The 22,010-nt window shown below is 41.2% G+C and overlaps 1 protein-coding gene across 3 annotated transcripts in view; it reads right to left on the reverse strand.

The window, feature by feature from the left end:
- Positions 1 to 22,010, reverse strand: part of MAP2 (microtubule associated protein 2) — a 70,201-nt gene that overhangs the window by 11,669 nt on the left and 36,522 nt on the right. The window contains exons 4-7 of one of the 3 annotated variants that reach the window (XM_030454177.1): positions 17,087 to 17,145; positions 13,038 to 13,223; positions 11,534 to 11,687; positions 8,923 to 9,266 (exon numbers count right to left, since the gene is read on the reverse strand). In XM_030454177.1, coding sequence (XP_030310037.1) covers positions 8,923 to 9,266; positions 11,534 to 11,687; positions 13,038 to 13,223; positions 17,087 to 17,145 — 743 coding nt within the window. Of the gene's footprint in view, positions 1 to 8,922; positions 9,267 to 11,533; positions 11,688 to 13,037; positions 13,224 to 17,086; positions 17,149 to 22,010 lie in introns of all 3 variants that reach the window. The other 2 variants (XM_008504927.2, XM_008504928.2) reach the window with 2 other exon arrangements.

Below are 22,010 nucleotides of genomic sequence, written 5' to 3' on the forward strand. Positions count from 1 at the left end.
GCTAACACTGTGGAAACAACTGCCTTGCAGTCTCTCATTAACCAAGTACTTTCCTGTGGAAAAACATCATGAGAACAGTTGGAGCCACGTGAGATAGAGGTGCATAACTGTGCAAGGAATGGAGTGGTGTGACCAGTACACAGCCTGGGAATAACTCGAGGAGTTTGGCTCCTGGAGAATGTTATGAGCTTGTAAGAGCTGCGGGAATGGTTAGATAAGATTTTATGTTAGAACAAAGCACTTTGAGCATGTAGCAAACTATAAATCCATCAGTAGATGTCGGGTGTCTATAAATGTGTAGTGACCCACACAATAGGATCATCTTTCTTTTTTTGATTTTGGATTTTGCATTAACACAATAAAGGATTCTGATTAAGCACAATGCAGTCTGTGCCTTCATGCCCTCTGACAAATGGTGCCCCGCCTGAGGAAAGGGGATTCCCAACGAATGGGAGGGCACCCTCAGGAGCTGCACAGGAGTAGAAGTATTGACTCCTCCATCCTCAAGGAAAAAGGTAAGGGAGGACCGCGGCTGGGAAAGTTAAAGTTGGGTCAATGAGCTACCTGAAGTTTTGCTGCCTATAGCCAGAGAACAGGGGTTCAAAATAAATCCCCCGAAACTGACTTTAATGTTATTGTGGATACGGCATAACTGCCCTTGGTATCCAGATTCAGGCACTTACGAAGTGTCAGACTGGGACTAAGTTGGTGATGCACTGACAGAGGAGAGGGTCGCCAGTCAAGATTTCTCACCTGACCACCTAATAACATGGCGAATGCTAATTAGTGCTTTATGAACATTATATCCCGCCCGCCAATGTTATCTGATTCGTGTCCTGCTGCTCGAGAAGAATGAAGAAAAGAAGGAAAAAAAGATGTCATTTGCTACAGAGCTGATAACAGCCGCGGCTAAGGCGCTTTTTCATGACACGGCAGCACAGATCAGTTTTGCTGATATACCTGCTGCTAGCGATGCTTTGCTAACTGACTCTAAAACTTTGCATCGGAGGACTTTGATTCTTCAAGGGATGAGGATCCTTCTGATCCAGGGGAAAGAGATCCTGAAAAGGAGCCAGATTTATATCCCCCTCTTACCCCTTTAAAATTTGCTGCTGCCCCTTAGAGAGCTGCTGCTGTTGATGTGACCGCAGAAGACATTTTAACAGCATGCTGCAGTACGAGCGGTGGGAGGGGGGGGCTCCAAAAGGGAATTTGTGCTTTCAGCCCTGATGCCTATAGCGCTGGTTGTGCCTGTACCATCCACGTTTGGGGATAATTCAGATCCTTGGAGTCCCTTTCGGTACCTCCTTCCTATGACACAGTAAAACTTTCACATGAATTAGGCGTGCCTGTGACTTCTCGACTGAAAATTTACAACAGCCGATACAATTATTGACAAAGACGAACAAGGGAAAATTAGGACTGAGTTGCTGCTGCATGTCATGAATGCCCGAACTTTCCCTGTGCAGTATCAGGAAGGGGAACAGAATGATGACAATGGGCAGCTTGTTCATACTAGAATCCCAGAATATCACTCCGCATCTTATGATCTTTTGCGTGAGTTAAAGAGAATGGGTGTAGAATCAGGCTGACAGTCTCCACATACAGAAAATTTACTGGAAGCGACACAGGAAGCATATTCAATGGTTCTGCATGATTGGAAGGTTATTATGAAACTTATCCAGTCGACTAGTCAATATTCTCTCTGGCATATTGAGTTTAAAGATTTGTGTATTGCTTATTTGACTAGGGGTACAGAGCAGATTAATCCCAAACAATGATTGGGGAAGGACAATTCGCCGATCTGAATTTGCAAGCCCATTTGCAAAAGCCGATTCTTGAAGTGGTGGCTAGATTAGCAGCAAAAGCCTTTAAAAAGATTCCTGATCTGAAAAAAATCTACCAAGCCATATAGCGTTATTAGGCAGGCTAATGATGAGTCCTACATTGAATTTATAGATAGACTACAAAGGGCTGTGAAGTGACACAGTGAAGTTGATCTTCCTGATGCCGCAGAAGCATTTCTCAAACAGCTGGCTGTAGAAAATGCTACAGTCTGTAAAAGGATCTTAGGAACACTGCGATCTACCAACAAGCAACCAGCACTGCCTGATCATATTAAAGCCTGCGCGTATGTTGGTTCAGATCCCTACCATGCAGAAATGCAAGCAGAATTGTTGACATGAGCTTCAGCACAGCATTTGGCTGTTAACAAGGTGCAAATCAGATGCTTTAATTGTGGTGCTGAAAGGCATAAGGTATGAAATTGCCCAAAGTTAGCAGCGCAGGAGCTGCCACCAGCTCCTGGGGCCTCTGGGGGTGGGGGGATCAGCAGCCTCTCGCTCGCTCTCTTCACCTCCCCCAGCCCCGACAGACCCCGCCGAGCCAGGGAGGGTTTTTTTATTGTGTGTGAGACCCTTCCTTCCTCAGCGCTCTTTCTCTTTGTCCCTCCTCCTCCCCTCCTGCTTTCCCCATGCTGCTCTCCCTGCTGACTCTGCTGGTCGGCTGTTTCTTTACTATTTATTTACATGAAGATGACTGTAAACATTTTGCATTTTCGATTCCTTCTGTAAACTGTCAGGCTCCTATGGAGAGGTACGAATGGATAGTACTATTTCAGGCTATGAAAAACAGTCCTACAATCTGTCAATATGTAGTACACTCAGCACCGATACCAGTTCTCCGAGCTTATCCTAAAATTATGATCTCATTATATGGATGTATTATATGGATGACATTTTGCTTTGTGCAAGTGATGAAAGTCAAATTCAACAATGTTTACCATTAGTTACCAAATGTTTGGAAAATTATGGCTTACAGATAGGCCCTGAAAAAATTCAACCACCCTGGAAATACCTAGGTTGGAAATTACCAGAAAATTGGGTTTCCCCACAAAAATTGACAATTGAAAACAATATGCAAACTCTGAATGATTTGCAAAAATTATTGGGGAAAATAAATTGGGTAAGACCTTTGATTGGTATTTCTACTGAGACACTATCCCCAGTATTCAATTTATTAAAGGGTGATAGCACTCTTACATCGCCCAGGCAACTGAATCCTGAGGCATCTTGAGCATTACAACTTGTAATAAAATTAAGCAGTCTTTTGCACATTGTTATAATCCAGAATTAATTCTCAGAGGTTTTCTAATAAATGACATTTTCCAGCCATTTGGCACACTAGGGCAATGGGATGGCAAGAACTTCTGGATTCTGGAATGGTAATTTTTATCACACAATTCTGCTAAGACAGTATGGTCCAGATTTGAAAATTGTGGTTACATGCTAGAAATATTTTTGCACTAGATGCCATAGTTCATGTGCCTATCACAAAAAAGGATTTGATAGTGCTATTCAAATGTGTCTTTTCAAATTGCCTTAGCAGATTACATGGGGGAGATACAGTTCAATTTGCCGAGCCACAAATTGTTGCAGTCACTGCATGAATTAACCATTCAACGTTCTACTATTTTAACAACAGTACCACTTCTGGGAGTTCCTACCCTACTCCTGGATGGATCTGCATGCTCACAGAAGGCACTGGCAGTCTGGCATGAACCAGCATCAGGTGAATGGATTTCCCATATTGTACTACAGGAAGGTTCAGCACAGGTTGGGGAGTTATGTGCAGCAATAGAAGCCTTTCAATTATTTTCAATGACAGAAATTAATATTGTAGTGGATTCTCAAAATGCTTATGGAGTGTTAGAATAGATGCTTGCTACCTTAAACATATATATAATAGGCCTATCTATACTGTTTACAGAGTTGTTGCATTTGGTGAACACTCAAAACCACAATTATTATGTTATGCACATTTGCTCTCATACACAGCTACCAGTACCCTTTGTCAAAGGTACCAGATTCATTAGCAGCAACAGTGCAAGTGCCAAATGTATTACAGCAAACATGCCTGATGCATAATTTTCATCATAATAATTACAGAAGTTTGGTAAAGCAGTTTGGCACCACAATAAGGCAAGCCAAAGATACCATTCAAATGTGTCCTGACTTGTCAACACCAGTTCCCACCTTGCTGACAGCTGTTTCTAGAGATAGAGATAGATGTTTCTTGAGATAGAGGTGCATAATCGTGCAACGAATGGAGTGGTGTGACCAGTACACAGCCTGGGAATAATTGGAGGACTTTGGCTCCTGGAGAATGTTATGAGCTTGTACGAACTGCAAGCTGTGGGAATGGTTAGATAAGATTTTATGTTAGAACAAAGCACTTTGAGTATGTAACAAACTATAAATCCATCAGTAGATATCAGGTGTCTATAAATGTGTAGCAACCCACACAGCAGGACTGTCTTTTTTTTTTCTTGGTTTTGGATTCTGCATGAACACAATAAAGGATTATGATTAAGTGCAGTCTGTGCCTTCATGCCCTCTGACACTTTCACAACAGCCCTGTTCCCTATAGAGTTGCCTCCTGTGGCTCTGGTTTGGGAAAGCACCAAAGTTTGAACCTTACAGCTCATTTATGGTTGCCACTGTCCTGAGAAAGGGCATTTGCAGTAGTGTTTTGGCTCACTTATGTAGCAGATCAAAATGGGCTAGAGAAAAAGTGGATGATCAGCCAGAAGGATATGGGAGGCAGAATTGGACCAAAAACAGCTCAGACTGCACTTTTTTGTTAAGCCTTCCCCACTACCTTTTAGTCTACTCTTCATCAACCAGTGCAACAATAGCCTATGATCTAGACCTTCAGATTAATTTTGGGGCCGTCATCAGTGTTCATAATATTGTGCAAAGACACGTGAAACAGGAAGAAGAGGGGTTATAAGATGCTGTCTCAAAGGGAACTTTAATACCCTTTTGACCTGTAGTTCTCCCAGAAGGTGCTCAGCTCTGGGGGGCCACCAGACCTATCAAGCTTTGAGATGTCTCATCCTTCTCTGTGCTGGTCTCCTTTATAATTTAATCCATATGCCTACTATCCTTGCCATCATTTTTGTGGTTTCTGGAGAGGTTCTACTGAACAGTTGTGTCATCGATATATTCAGACTTTCTGATCTATTACTACATGCATTTTATTATTTACATTGTAGAGAGGAGGGTGAGGTGCTCAATCTTCAAAAAAGCCTTCAAAGAACACTTCATTCATCACCACAGTTTAGGTATGTCATTTTTCTGTGTGCCATCTTACTTCTTACAAGGTGCCTGACTGTTACCATAGTCAGTGATATTTTAAACCCTATGTGTGGCATTCTAGTCTGTACAGCTCCATTCACTTTGATGAAGCTGTGCTGATTCACATCCACTGAAGTTCTCAGCCATGGCTGAGTCTTGATGTATATATTGTAAGATAAAATTAAAAAGAAGTCTTGGTTGGCATTATCCTTTGCTGGCCTGTGATCCTTTATAAGTGCTCTGCCTTGTCAGTAATGAAAAAATTCAATCAGTGCCCTTTTGTACTCTGATAGGATACAAACCATGTCCATAGCAAGAATTTCAAGGAGAAAAAAAATGCAAACAGAAAAGAAAAGAAACATTCTTGGCACATGAAACAGACTTCTGATCCCTTCCCCCAGTACCCCCATGTTTCTCTTGGGCTGTCTGAAAAATAACAGATGCAAATGGGTTACTTTTAAAAGCACAGCATTTCCTCCACAGCTGATGCAGTGTGAAAATCCATCTGAAGCCCAGCAGACATACCCATGGGCAAGTCTCTGAGCTTTGCCAAGAATGCTACATTTCACCATACTCATCTATAAAGAGAAAACCAGACGACCACCTACTGGCTGCATCACAGAACAGAGAAGCTCTCATTTCTCCAGACTGCAGAATACAAATTAAACACATCTTAAGCCATCTACTCCTAGTAGGAGCTCAACACAGTGCAAAGTTAGCTGGCTTCTTCCCCTAGAATCATGCTTTTTTGCTTATGGTTTGGTTTTCTTTGCTTCTGCCTTGTCAAGTGCAGCAATTTGTCTCCTTTTTCTTTGTTACTGTGGCTGGCACGTTAGAGCTGAAATAAAATCATTCTGCTATCTGATGAGCTTTTGATGAAATTCAAGGTTGAACCACTGAATTTCTTAATTTATTTATCATCCAGACATCTCCTGCTTCTTTATTTCTACACCTCAGCCTCTGGCAGTTTCAGACTATGTCTGTTTTCTCTAGGACAGCTGAAAGCTAAGAAAGGACCTTGTGCTGGGTTCAGATATGCCTCTGGTAAAAGAATAGTCTGTCTCTAAATGACACTTTTGGGCTTCATATCCATATTCAGTGATCTGAATGTCATGTTTACGTGTTTAGCTTGCCCAGATATATGCTTGCTTTTCATCTGCATGTTTTTCCTATGGTTATTCCTGTCAGTGCTTCCACTTCAGGCTATAAAACTTCTGTTTGTTTCATGTATGATCACTAAAAGCAGATAGAAGATAACAGCTCATTTCAGCCTGGGTAATATTTGCCACCAAACACCAAAGGGGTGAGCAGACACAAGGAAAGGAAATCAGCTTTCATGTGTTCTTCTCACAGACCCTATAAAATTCAATGGCAGCAATTTGACAAGAATCAGTCCTAAAACCTCTTGTCTGGACAGAGCAACTATGGTATAAAGGAGACACAGAAGGAAAAATTAACTGAATCTCTCCTTGTTCAACCCACAGCTCACTGGCCACATACCACTGGAAATTAAAAACACTCCAGTGAAGTCCAACCCACAGATTTCCCCTGTGATCCCCAAAGGAGCACAGTGCCAGCTGCAGTGCCCTTCTTCACTGCTCAGCAAACACACTTGTGCAACTCTGTAGGACTGCTAAGAAGATGTAGCTGTCTAGGCAAGGTGTTTAACAAGAAATACAACCTGCTGCGGGCCCCTGGTCTGGTACAGCTATCACAGTTGACAGGAGAATAGTAACAGGGCAGAAGAGAAGAGTCTAACATGGTGCTGGTTTGAGCCCTGTGTCCACCAGTTGGCCTAGACATGAGGAATGTTAATCCAGATCACAGTCTGAACTTTGGTTCTGAGCCTCCTGGAGCTCCTGCCCACCTTGGCCATCTACTACACAATATGCCAAATGGGAGCTGGGCTCCCACACAAAATAATTACTCAGATATTTGTCAAAATAAAGGCAGAAGAACCTTAGAGGTATTATCTTCCTGACTGTGTCTGAGTAAATGGCTAATGTGCAAATCCTGGAAAGCACTCAGTGTGTTAATTTACCATGAAAACAACATTAATACCTAAGAGATACCTTACTGTTTAATATATGAGCCTTTTTTTTTTTTCCCTTTGGAAGACCTGCAGTAAGCATAGAGTTGCAATGCTAAGTTTTGCTTCAATTTATTTTTACTTTTTTTTCTGGGACATTAGTCAAACCTTAATGTTCCTTTATGTTCTACTATGTGTTCCAAAAGTCATGTACATAGGAAGTAACTGATGTGGAAATGCTGTGCAACCCAGCTTTCTGGAATGTCTTGTTTTCAGGACAGCTGCATGGGGGAGCATGTTGTTTACTCTGATGCAAATTTACTCTGTCCTTGGAGCAAATCTTTCAGTAATCCCACAGACTGCCACTGCTGTAACTCAGGGAACTAAAAGGGACCTGGTGGCAGGAGTGTTTTTGTTGGGGGGTTGTGTCCAGAATCCATATGAAACAAACAGGCACTTTTTACAAAAAATAAATCAAGGTAATTGTTTACACCCACAGGACTGAGTTACTCATATTCTTAGCATAAATGTTGGTAAACTATATTCTTTTTCCTTATTCAGTTCTTTGTTTCTAAATAAAATAGGATTTCTTTCAGGTTCTACATGGTTTTATAACTCTTTAAACATTCATAACATTGACCACTTCATCCTGCAAGCTTAGATCAAAAGTTCCTTCAATCAGAAAGACAAACAAATTGCTAGGACATAATTTTGTATTTCAATGCTATCTGTGTTAGCATTTCCACATTGCCCAAAAATGAGAGAAGCCTATTCCAGCTCTGGCTGTAACTCTGCTTGGTAGAATATCAAGCAGAGACTCTTCAGAGGAATATATAAACACGATGCCTCAGGAAGACATCATATTTCCTATCTAATCTTTCCTCAGTCTCCAAAAGCTTCTGCTTAGCTTAAAAGCCAACTTGATTACAGTCCTTTCCAAAGTTGGGTAAGTTCTGTCTGTAATAACAGGGGATTTTGTGCCTCACACACATGTTCAGTCTTTATTTGAAAGGAATCTTCATTACAATGTGCTTCACTGCTAACTCTGCAAGGTATGAAACTATTCTGTTTTTCAGCTTTCAGCTGCATCAACCTGTCCCTGCATTTTAGTTCTTTCAGATGCTGAGAATAGAAAATCTTGATTTACCATATTACACATTAATCTTTTCTTATTTTATATACATTCTCCAGTTTATGCAACTTAAGTTCTGTTCCTGCTTATTCAAACCCTGCAGCAAGAAAACCAGTTAAGTCTGATATCTGTCCCCTCCCATCATCTTTAATTTGGGGTGGGTTTACCAGGTTGGATACTGCAGCCCTCATTAACATCCCCCAACACGATTCAGATGTCACATAAAATGACACAAGAAAAGGTCACTGTGTTACACAATCCTGCTAACATTTATCTAGGTTGGATTTGAACTTGCCTAAATTAAAACAAACCTCAATCATTTGCTGGTATTGATGAAGACTAAGTAAATAGCAACTGCTGAGACTCAGGCTGAGACATGGCATGTAATGCTTGAAATTTTTCAGCTGATCTCAGTGATGCACTGTTAGCTTTCAGGTGATAAAATATTTTTCTGAAGATTGTCCTGGCCCCTGCTATCAACACCATGTAAACAACCAATGTATATATACAATAGAAGCAGCATTTGCAAGGCAACTCAAAATGGATCCCATCCCATACCTATCCCAAAGGTGCACGTGTTAGACTAAATCTCATGTGGATGACATAAAAAGTGGAATCCTTACCTGCCCTCCTTTAGGCTGGTATTTGATGTTATCAGTTGATCCAATTTTGGACCTGACATTCTTGAGGTCAGGTAGAGGCTGATTAATAACTCGTAGCTGCTTCGGGGTGGCTGGAGATTTAGGAGGAGTGCGAATTATGGCAACTTTTTTCTCAGTCGGTACCAGTATGGCAGATTTGGGGGTTCCAGGAGTGTGGGGAGTTCTGGAGTAGCTGGGTGTCCCTGGAGTGCCTGGGGTACGGGAGGCATAGCTTGGGGGTGTCCCTGGAGTGATGGCAGTGGAGCCAGGTGTAGTAGGAGTAGAAGTTCCACTTTTTCCTGTTCTGCTACGAATTGGCTCTGATCCTACATGCAAGAAATAAACCACAGAGTTAGTGCCACGGAAATACAGCTCTTCCCTCTGTACTTCCCAAGACTGCCTCGCTGTGTGCCAAAGAAGATAAAGCTCTAAGATGGTGTGCTAGTGCTGGGACAAGTGGATTTCTGCCTCTGTGTCCTACACTTTTCATCACCTTGCCAGAAGTTACCTTGTCACGTGTGGCTGAGCTGATAAGTTGCCCACATGGTGAGTGAGCTCTGTGCTGTGTAACACACGTGTGCTTCCCACAACACCTATGCCTCCTGCAGAGCTCCCTGCACCAGCACAACATCACATCAATTCCATCTTGAGGAAAAGACTAGAAGAACCCTTGGAATCTAACATCTGGGACTTGATCTGACAATCTGACCCAGACAGTAAGAATGCCATCACCGGTTGCAATGGGTCTGGGCATTAAACTAGAGAGCAGGGAAAATTCTGATTGTAATCCTGACTGTAAAGGCTCTGAGTGCATGGCTGCTGCTGCTCACATACCACTGCTGGCACTCTGGTGCCTGCAGCTGAATCCTGGGGTGAGCATTCAGCTGATGAACAAGTCATAGCTCAGCTATGTCTTTCACACTTAGTCATTATTTTTCATTAGTGCACTGAAAGGAAGCAATTACAGAAACATACTTGATTAAAAGTCATGTTCTACATCTGCATGCAGGTTAAAAAGAAATCAATACTGTAACATTTTGCAGTGGACCCACTCAGTTTTTATGCCATTCCCAGTCCTTTACACTGAGCACAAGAATGAGATTAGAAGTGGCACTGTGCATTCCGCAGCCAGCTCTACTAGAAACTCTCAAACGCAAAGGAATAGAAACTGAGGTATCTCCATATGCTGCTTACAGTAAAATTTTGCTGAGAATATTCAGGGAGAGAAAGATCAAACCAAGCCCCAAAGCTTGGGAACCCCAATGCTGAACAGATGCATGTGTATTTCCACCTTGATAACATTCAGGAGTTATAAATCCAGTGCATCTTCATAAAGCATTCAGAGGGACTAATAGAAGTCTTACTTAAACTATTTATTAATAATTGGGTTAATGTAATGAAGGTGGGACAAACCCAACACACTGCTGTCTCTCTAATCCAGGAGAAACTCTGCACGACTCATTGAGCTTACTTCACTCTCACCTCCACTTTCCCTGAATAACTTCTTTCCAAACCAACACTAAACCAGAACCTTCACTATACTGACTACAACAGAAAGGGAATGATTTTTTATTTCCCAGCTCCCTGGCAGCTTTGGTATATTTACTTTTCACTCCTCAGCCCTTCACCACGTTGGCAAATGCTGATCTCACTTCCAGTCAGCAGAACAGGCTGCTGTGCCTGCCAAGGGTCACTCTGCTTACAGAGGGTCACAGAATCACAGAATTACTGGAGTTGGAAGGGACCTTTAGAGACCATCTAGTCCAAGATCTCTGTGTTACCCTCAGAGCATTAATCAAGAATTTCAAAGGACTTTTTTTTTTTTTGGTAGAATTTAATAACCTGATTACCTTAAGTTGTCTTAAAATGGGCTGAGATTCTCTCTAAAGAGACTACCAGAGGAATTCCTATTAGAAACTGGGGAGGTGAATGCTGATTCTGATAGCTAGGCTTAATGCAAATCTATTAAAAGTTCTGAGGGTATTTGGAAGAATTACTTTTGTCCTGCTATTTTTTTTGGCTTGTGATATGATAACATTGGTCGTCATGCAAGGGCCTTGCTGGTTTACTATCCTAACTTCGTCCAGTGAGTCACTTGACCAGCCAACAGCCCAATTTTCACTGGAGTTTTTGCCTTAGGAACAGTAAGTAAATGACTACAAATTAGGTTCATTTTTCCAAGATCCACCAGAGTATTTTATATTGCCTACTCCAGTTTTGTCTCATTTCTTTTGCTGCTGTTTGGGAGCATCCCAGGTTAACCATCTTACCCAGCTCTTATCTCCCTGCAAAGGCATTTTCTAATATTAATGATTACTCTGAACAGCAGTCCCAGCTCTGGGCATTGCAGACTATGGAAAGGGTGCATCCTTCCCCTCATTTCAAGCCCTGACTTCTCAGCAATTGATATCTGAACAAAAATAGTCCGGGGGGCTCTGATTTCCAACACCTTACCCCAGATACTCTGTGCTCTGTGTAAAAAAAGTGGGGACTACTCTGTGTAAAAAAAGTGATGCTACACCAATGTGAAAAATTTAAGAAGGGTGGGAGACAATCACAGGAGTAGGAGAGGGTTAATATGCAGAGAACATACGGGTAGTCCTTCGTACTGAGGAGGAAAGGGAAGCTGTGAGGGAGAGGGAGTTCTCCTCTCTGTCTCGGTCTCCTGATACACCTCTTCGAGGAGGAAGGATAGAAGAAGGTCTTGGTAGAGAGGAACGCTTTTCAGGACTCTTGCTTACTCCATCCTAATAGCAGCAAAATAAAAAAGAAAAGTTTAGTTTTCAAAACTCAAATTCCAGGCTGCAATTTCTCTCAACCTATATACAGAGAGGTAAAGCTCATCCCAAAGGCCCAGCTTACTACTGAGACAGGGCAGTGGGGGAACCCAGCCACCTCCCATGCTCTGCTTTGCTCCCTGCTGCTTCTTTACCAAATCAAAACACCCAGCAGTCATCTTCTGAGCTACTTAATACAGACATTCCTGGATCTAAATAGGGATGGATTCCACATTTGTTTCTCAACACAGAGAAATGTGTGGTTTTTTAGTGCAAGTTGAAAGTAATAAAAAAATCTCTGGTTTGGATCTCTGGTTTGAAATTCTTTTATAATTCTTCAAAGTATCTGCAGTAGTAGCAACCAGAATACATGCCACACTGTATTGTTAGGTAATGTGTGATTTTTGCATTTTCAAATACTAGGTTGTAATTTTTTTACGGAGGAAAATTCTTAGCTACAGTTTATTTTTTGAGGGCAGGACTATTAATCCTGATGCTGCCTTCTATTTCCTTCCAGACTCATCTTTTTTACTTTTTGAACTCAGCATATGCCTCATTTTTACCAGGGTTAGAGCAATGGACATGTATGTTAGAAAGTTTTTGCACTTATGGTATGGGCAGCCAAAGACAAATATGATGATGGTCCCAACCACTAAGAGACACACAAAGCACAGGGTTACACAGAAAATGGAAGGCAACAGTGAAAACAATTTTATATGGGGACAATCATCAATTCAGCATGAAGAGGATATGAAATACAAATGAAATGTAAACATGGGGAAGCTAGGATGGACTGCCAAACATACCTAAATTTATACTGCACCTCTTTCAGCATGGTCCCATACACAGATCAAACTAGATTCCTAGAGCATTTGGCTTCTGCCCTGATTGCTGGTGGTTAGAAATGAACCCTATAACACCTGGGACTGGGAATTTATTTTGAGAATAACAACTTGTTGAAAACTATATTTTTTAAACTCAGAAGGCAAATTAGTACTGCTGTTCTTTGACACTCACCCACATAAAAATGGATGTGACTTCTGAGCAGTCAGTGAAGTGGCACCCATATCAATAGACAGAAGGTATGTCCTTTTAGTTACAATTTATTTCACTTATGTTTCCTCTGGAGAATCTCCTTTGTTTTTATCCACTTTGTGGTACAAGTCTCGTAGCCTGATAATCAGTTTTCCTGCCACTGGATGTAAGTAATCCCAGGTAAGCTTTACAGAGAATTACTCAAATTCAGCAGACAGAATGTAATCCATGGAATCCACCTACACATCTCCGAGCTAACTCCCACTACCAACTCTGCTACCTTACCTTAGCATCTGATTTTGAGCTGGGCAAGCAGTCTCTTGGGCCTGCTGAGGAGGGCCGTACAGAATAACTCTCTGTATCAAGAAAAGTGGCCCTTTGAGTAGCTAGTGAGCAAGCTGAGCTGGGTCTTGGAGGAAGCAATGACTTTGCTCTAGACTTTGAGGCAGGAATCTTTGATAAAGAGGCAGTCTAGTCATGGGAAAACAAACAAAAGAAAACACAACATGAAGCTGGACAAAAGCAAAACACATGCAACATGGACAACAAAAAATGCCAAGCTATGAATTAGTATTTTTACTGTGTCTGGTAATGGTGTCTTTGCAGTTCTGTCATATATGGAAGTTTTAGTTCTGTGTTGTTTGACTGAAACCAACTGGGTCTGGACAGTTACTGGTTTTAGGAAGTGCCTTTTTTCTGCAGATGGTATTTTTCTCTTGTGTTCATAGGACACAACTGGTGCCAGGTAACAGCTACAATGGCTGGTTGGCGGCATTAGAAACAAGTGCAAAACTTCAGAAGCATCTTTATCCTTTATCCTCATCAAGTTGTGCATTTGAAATATATCCCTCCAGACTACAGTCAAGACTAAAACAGCAGGAATAGTAACAGCAAAGTTACACCAGTATTTCCACAATGGCAGAATGACTTGACAGTTCTGCTTCTTGTGCCACTGTGTAGATAAAATATCCCTAATGCACCCCAAACATTCAATTTTGTGCATTTGGGGTACACTTACAGAACAATAATGTGGAGTCCCTGGGATGAGGAAACCATATACAGTTGAAATGCTGAAATGTCATATGTGATCAGACACTCATCTGATTCTCAATAATGACATGAACTCATTGAAAAAGCACCCAAACAACAGGGAAGATTGAAAATTTTTTGTTGGCACTTAAAAGCACCTAACAGCTTTGCAAAAAAGGAATTATCTGTAAAGAGAGTAGGACTACTTGCTTAAGCAACACTTTCTTTTTCTCCCACAGTTAGAAGTGACACTACAAAGAACACTTAAAAGGTTGTTATCCTGGCAACATAGTCCTGGTTCTTTCTGTAGTCATACAAGCATGAAGTTACACAAAGCACCAATCCCAATGGGGCTGCAGGTATGGGATTTGGTACAGAAATTTATGCCATGAAAAATCTGGCATTGGATTTCAATCAGTCACCTAGAGTTTCTGAATGATGTTCAGAAAAGCTGTTTGAGTTACTCCTTATGTTGCCTGTGTTATAAAATAAGAAAAGAATGGGTTGTTGGCTCTCTACTGACAGGTACCTGGCTTGGGCTACACTCCCAGCCTATAGAAACCTGAGGCAGGTGTGCTGAATGTCACCCATTACAGCACCAACATGATTAAGAGTTGCAGAACTGTTTAACAAATAATTCCAGCCCTACAGCACAGCTGAGAGGACTTTCATTGGATTTCACCATCCACAGCAAGCAGCTCTACTGAGCCAAACAAGGAATGAGTTGAAAGGATGGGAGTTTTTTTCTAGCAAGAGAATTTTCCTAGAATAAGTTTTTCAACATTTTTGTCTCTCTTTTAATACTTATTACACCATCTGACAATATGCAGCATTTATTTGGTGAATAATCATTTAATTAGAAACCGAACAATATGTGTTTCTGTCACATCAGAGGCTTCTCCACACTTTCATTGGTGGTTCCCATCCACTTTGGGATATATTTACAAATCCACTCAGGTGTTTATTGATGCTGAAACTGTGGAAGTAGGGTATCTGTGCTGGGTTGCTCCCTGAAGCAGACATTCTGCAAAAATATTTCACCTCATTTTCTGAACTTGAGATGTAACTATGCACACACAGTTTGAGGCCAAATTCTCAGTCTGGAAAAAGGCTGATTTTGCCTTTTTTCAATGTACAAGTTATGCAAAATGTTTTCCCTAATGAGACTAGAAAACTCTTACATATTATGACTTGAGGCACAACATAGAGACCTCATCTTTTTCCCTCATATTGCACAGTGTCCTCAGTGATTGTGTGCATCCAATGGGCATGCTAAAGATGGACAAGACTGAGATCTTTCAGTGGAACAGATGGGAAAAGGAATGACCTTGAGCTAATGCACTGCTCTGTGATTATCCCAGTCTGGATTCCCTCAGTGTTATTTAGGAAGCAAGGCACATTCAGCATTGGTTATAGCAGCAGAATCTACCCATTTCAGTGATGTACTCAAAGCTGGTGGAGCAAGCAAAGAAACCATCTGCTTCAATTCCTGCCTGTGCTTTACCCAGAAAACTATTCTTATTCTCCATTAGCAATATATTGCTTTTCACCTCTGTTACAATTCATTTTGCTGAAAGCACCAGTTGTCTACCAGACAGAGATCTATGTAATACTGACTGAGACTCAGGGATTACTGAAGCTAAGATTCAGGAACCTCACTGTACTTCAGATGTGTTCCTAACACATGGCTGCTGTTATCAAGTCACTGCCCCAGGAGCACAGCTCCCTCCAGCAGGTGGAACTGCTCAGCCTTTCCTGAACTTGTTCTGCAAAGCAGTGTGTAAACTGGAGTTCAGAGATGGCACCACTGACCAGGTTGGGTGATCTAACATTACCAGTGGAGAGGAAAAGGCAGGACTTGAATGACATAAAAACTGAAAAGGAAGAAACACAATGACAAAAAATGAAGAGGTCTTTCTAAAAGCTGAGGTGAAGCCAAGGCACAGAAATGAAAATGTCCAAGAGGTGTGAGTGAGGCAATGAGAGAAGTGAGGAAACAGGGAGAGAAAGAAAGGAAAGGACAGACTTCTGATCTTGGTCATAATGTGACAGGATTAAGAAAGGTATAGAGAAAGCAGATGATTTCAGAGAATAATTTTGCAGTGTCTGTACTTAGAAAATGTACCTTTGAAAAAAGGCTATTACTGATTGCTTTTGAGCCAAGTGTTGATCACTCCCAAAGAACCCACACTAATAAATCATGCTGTTGAATTGAACCAGAAACCTGTCCAGATACTTCTTACTGTGCTAGGAACTGCTCAAGGCAGTTCCCCAGTTACAAGCTGAAATGAATCAAACCTGAAAAATCACATGAAAACCCAGAATCTGTGTCTGAATTTAGGTCTGAATGTCACAAATCCTACAAAGCCTCCAGTCAGTTATGTTGGTATCATCATTAAAAATTTCTTACAATTCATAAATAACATGCAGCACTTTAAAGATTTTTGTTCCCCAAAGAATTTTTGATCTGGCTAGAGAGATGAAACAAATCAGCCATGGAATATTTAGAGGAACTCTATGGAAGTGCTTCACTGTTAATGATGGATAACAATAACAAAATATTGTCATGCTGCATATGTGAATCTGTGTGTGTCAGTGTCCCATAACAAAGAGTTGCACAGGGGACAGTGTAAGGAGGTTGGTTATCTGAGGATTTTGAAGTGTTGGGACAGGAAGAAGGTAGGGTGAGCAAAGGAGCAGGGCAGAGAGGCAGCGTGGTATTTGCTGCAGGAAATTCAGCAGAGGAGAGCCAGACACAGAGAGCAGAGCAGCTGAAGGCAGAGCATGGAGCTGTCAGGTTAAAACACAGACAAAAATCAGCAGCCCAGGAAATGGCCACTCAAAAAGCAATTAAATGCACATAAAATGCTAGTGGCCAATAACTTCTAGACAGGCATGACCCCTGCAGAATGCATGGGAAGGCACCCAGTGAGCACTGGCAGAGGGTTTCTGCCTGCATGGCAATAGAAGCAGCTGGCAGTATGAGCTGGGTGCTGCAGGTACAGTTTATCCCAGAGGATAACCTGCCTCAAAATGCTGAACAACATCCAACTCCTGCAATTTGGAGCCTTTGTGCCCCTGTGGATCTGCAAACTATCATCCTTCTAACCATGACTATAATTCAGAGGTTATTCAGGAAAGGTGGTTTTAATTACCCTTGTAAATGAATAATGAATATGGCAAAGAAATTCTAAATGGAACACAAGTTTTAAATGGAACATGTAGTTACTGAATTAACATAAAAAATACCTGAAATAAGGACAAAAGGAGATTAAAAAGATGAACAATAAGATGATTTTACTCACTGAGAGTTTTTCCTTTGCTTGCTTATATACACCAGGAGCCTGGTTTGTTTCACCACCTGCTGCTGAGAGACCCAAAGAGAGACTTGATAGTTAAAAACAACAACAATAAGCAGTTACACTTAGTACACTTGTTAGAACAATTAAATGCCTTGGAACTGTTGTGCAAAGCGATTACCTTGTGAATTACTCCCAGTGAACTGTATGCAGAATTGTACCTGCCTTAAAAATGTCCTATATATTCACCATACTTGATATAAAATGGTATTCTACCCATTTCAAATTGAAATTTTGTATTCCTGTTCCTACAAGTCTAGAAACAACAGTAAAAAGCTCAGAAATAGCTGACAACAGTAAGAGGCTCTAGTTCTAAAGGTCAATCCTTAGATACCTTAGCATCCTGATTTTCAGGACTGTCCTCTAAAAATCAGGCTCCTTTAAGCAATCTGCAAATGCAAATGTTGAGAGGCCCCTTGAAATCATCCCTTTCCAAAATATTAGCCAGCATTCCTAATGGAGACATTCACTGTTGAATTATCATCCTGGTTCCATCAACAAGGTCAGTGTGCTGTGGATCACCTAAGGCCTCAAACTTTAACAATTCAAATTATATCTGGGACATCAAGTATGTTAATGCAATATTTAATTTCTCTGATTCAGTACAGTTTGAATGAGATGTTTCAATCTGACTTGGATTCCATTGTTACAAAACATTTTGGAATGGGGCAGCTTTTTGGGCAGCAGGTGAACAGTCTCCCCCAACACTTCTGCCCAGGAATCACCTGCTACACAAAACCTTGGTGTGAAATCTTCTGGTGCCTGTGCCAGGATGCCCTTAGGAAATGCAGAAGCAGGACAGCAGGCACAGATTACAACCTCTGGCTGTAAACCCAGTGTCTTCCAGTTGTAAAACCAGCCCTAACACATTGTACAGGATGAAACCAAATAATTTCCTTCTTTCCTTCTGCAGTTCCCAGGTGTAGTGAGGAGAACCCTGGTCTCCTACCACACTTTCCATTCTTGTTCTGCCCTGTTGATATAATTTCATTAGTTTTGTGGTGGGGCTTTGTTTGTTTTTTTATACTTTTTTATACTATATTTCTTTAGGAAAGAAAACTTGTGAGGAGGAAAAGAATACACAACTTTATACTCCAAATCTTCTGAATTTGCAACAGGAGTAAGTAGAGCACAGACCTCCTTCACCACATTTTACCTCATCTGCTACTGCTGGTTTTGGTCTGGTTTGCATCTCTTCTAAATAACCAAAACCAGCCTCTTTCTTCCTTCCCTTGGTACTGAACCCTAAGCAGCTACCACTGAGAAGTGGAAAGATTATCTGGGCTGTTTGTATTCACTTACCTGAAAGCACCACAACTGCTCCATCTGAATTCTCTACAGGCTCTGCTGTGTTTAAATACCCAACCTGCTTTACCTCAGAGGCAGACCCCAGAACTGAAGACACGGAGCAGAGGTGTATCCATCCCATAGTGCCCCCCCTCATAGCCTGGTAACTCTCCTGGCCTTGCCACCACCAACACTTTTTGATGGCACTCACAGCCACTGACAAGCACGAGTCAGCTTGGGGTTCACTGAACTACTCCAGTCAAGGCAAAGACTGCACAACTCTCTATTCAGAGTTGACCATGAGGTTTCTTTTTCAAATGGCTCTCAAAAAACACTCCCTCCTTTGTGGATATGGAACTGTAAGGTACCAGTATTTGCCAGTGCTTACCAGTGACATGGGAATTTTTTTTTTCTAGTACTGAGGGGAAATAGAAGAAAGATGTCATTTCCCAGGCCACTACATAGAAAATACAAACAAAAATTACTTTCTTTTCTTGGACACTTGTATCTTATAACTGGACACAATTCATTTTAAAATTACAGTAAATGCAACATGGAGTTTTTAGCTGATCACAATACACTCAAAAGTTGCATAGGCTACTCTGCTGAGGGACTTTTGATGGGGCTCCACTGGTATTGTAAAAACTGACAAGACCATTCTGAATAGGACATGCTGACAGTCAAAACTGGCTTCAAAAAATGGTGCCATATTTTATGTAAAAGGAAAATGGGAGAGAGACGATATCCACCTAAATTCCAGATCCTGGAAGAAGCTGGATGACTGGTTCAGGCTCCAGAATACATAAGTTAGCATATGGCTGCCTACACTCCTAGAATATCATATAGCACTGCACTTTCTCATGGCCTCCCCTCAGGTCCCATCAGTAGGTATATAAAGATGAGGCAGAAGAAAAAAAGCGATACTGTGGATTTTCCAGCAACACTAAGTATGGTGAAACATTCTAGGAGATATTTTTGTTCACTTTGTAGTGTGGCTCAAGCTCCTCTGCTTTAATGCTCGAAGTTCAACACACAGGACTGAAAATATTATAATCAGTCTGGGTCCATCATTTTGGTTGCTCTCCATTTCAGGATTTCAATGTACTGGGAGGCTGTTTCTGTGTTACATTTTTCACTTTTACTTCTACATCTGCTTTGCTATGTATTGCAGTGAGAGAGGAAAAGCTCTGGCAGTTGCCAGGCAGCAAGCATTTAAGGCAACAGGGCAGATTTCCTTCTAGCAGCCCATCAGTGTGAATCAGGCCTCTTCAGAACACTATGGGTCAGGAGAGTTCAGAGGACTTAGCACTAGAGTACCTGAGGGGAAGACAGTGCTGGCCACTCGCTTGAGGAAGTGTAGACTAAGATGAGAACACTACAAAGCTGAAAATTTTTTCCTCTATCTATTGAACCCCTTCAGTCTTTTGAAAGAATATTTGAATTATGGGTTATAACTTCTGAGCTGATAAAGCTGTGATTAAGAAAAAGCAAGAGGTAGCAAGAAGAGTAATTTTAATCTTTTTTTTTTGTCCTCCCCACCCCCTTGGGTAGTTCTGGTTCAGAGTGCAAGTATGGACAGCTCAGAGACTATGAGCTGAGGAGGAGCTGTCACTGCCACACAGAGGAGTTGGAATCAGTCTTTCCTTTCCTGGCTCCATTTGTCATGAAGGGGGAAGTAAAAGTGCCAGATTCCCTCACAGAAACAAGGTGATGGGACCAAGAATTTAGTTCTGTTGTTCTAAAGAAATACAACCAGGAGATAACACACACTGCTTACACCTGAGGCACGATGTTAAAGTTACCCTTGCATAACTATACTTTGTCTCTATTTTCACCTCCACACTGAGACTGGTCTAATCTTAAAACAGGAATGACACATTGGTGCAAAACTGGACTGGAGAGTCTTAGGAACACTTTTGGTATTGCAGTGCATTACGTGGGTAACAAACACTCTTCTGAATTTCTAAGTCGTGAGAAGAGGCTATTGTAGCTCTGCCTACCTGTGCATGGTTCTTCTCTTAATAAGCCTCATTTCACTCATGAACAACCAGACTGAAGCATATGCTTATGTTACAAGACAGAAAACTTAGATTCTTTTAGCTTTTTTTTCTTTTAAGATCACCAGAAAAGTCGAGATGTTCATCTTTCCACCCTGAACTTACAGTAACAACTTACTAGTGAAGTAAATACTATGATGAAAATATTGCAAGAGTTCCTTTTTGGTCCTCTAAATAATGATACACCTATTGAGGTGTAACAGGAATCACTTATTTCATCCTTTCATCTTCCTCTAGCAAATATTAAGATTTTTTCTTGGAATGCATTTGTAGTGTGAGCCCAGATTTCTTCTCTCTCAGCTTCATGCTTCATGTGGCTGGATTCTCCCTGTGGATTTTGACTGTACAGCACAAACATCAGTGACAGATTGGGAAGTGTCAATGCAGGTAACATAAACCAACACAATAAAAGTCTGAAACACTTCTTATTATGCATGAGAGTAAAAAAGGAAAACAATGGAAATGCATACCATGGTTTGAGCTGTCAACATTTTCCCACCAGAAAAAAATAAAAAGGTGTAAGTAAAAAAAAAATGCAAAACCAAAAACCAAAATGATGAGCAGAGATTCCTACAGCAGCACACTATAAGCATGATACCAAGTTACAACCACAGCACTCAGAGGCCCAAGCAATGAGAGGCATACATGATCATGGCCTCCATTAAATAAACAAATACTAGGAAAGAAAGAAAATAAAAAAAATACAAAGCACTAAAAAAGCCACACTATTGGTGAAGACTGATATTCTCAGAGGAAAAAAAAAAATAGAGAAGCCGCCATAGCCATGAGATTTACAAACAAAAAAGAAATGTCTATGTTTGCCAGCCACATTGCATAACTGAACAGAACTCAGTCACCTGTCTGCTTCCGTTTAACACAGGAGAGATGAGTTGGTCTAGTATATTTGATAGCAGGTTTTAAAATGATTTTCCTGGTGGGAGAGTGGGCCTGAACTTCTGTTTTTTTAGCAAGTTCAGCTTTCTTATACACTGCTACGGACAAGAAAACACAGAAACATAAAATCAGGAAAAAAAACAGCAAATAGTTTCATCTGACAATACATCAAGTGGCAGGCCCACTGCTCCACAACTCCAACTCAGTGCATCGCTTCTCCTGAGGTGGAACAAGTCCTGGGAAGAAGGGGAGCACTGGTGCATTACCCTCAGCTCCGTGTTACCCAGGGACCAGTGGGGATGCCTACAATTGAAACAGGATAGGTGGAGCAGTGAGCCTTGCACATGGCTTCTCATAGAGTTGTACAATGTCTCATTAAAAAGCACTACCATTAATATTGTTAAAGTTCACATCATCTACAACAGAGTAACTGGATAGTACTTTACAACAGTTTTAAAAAATAATTTTAAAATATATATTGTAGTAGGGAGTGTTAAATGAACCTTTTTTCCTTCTCACTTCATCCCTGGAGAGTGTGCTAGGTTCCTTTTTAGCTAGTTTCCTTTCAGGAGTAGAAATCCTGCCTCTCCCAGTTTTAAAAGGTTTCTCTTTTTTATGCTTATCGAGAGATG

The sequence above is a fragment of the Calypte anna genome, chromosome 7, assembly GCF_003957555.1.
Source record: "Calypte anna isolate BGI_N300 chromosome 7, bCalAnn1_v1.p, whole genome shotgun sequence".
NCBI lineage: Eukaryota > Metazoa > Chordata > Aves > Apodiformes > Trochilidae > Calypte > Calypte anna.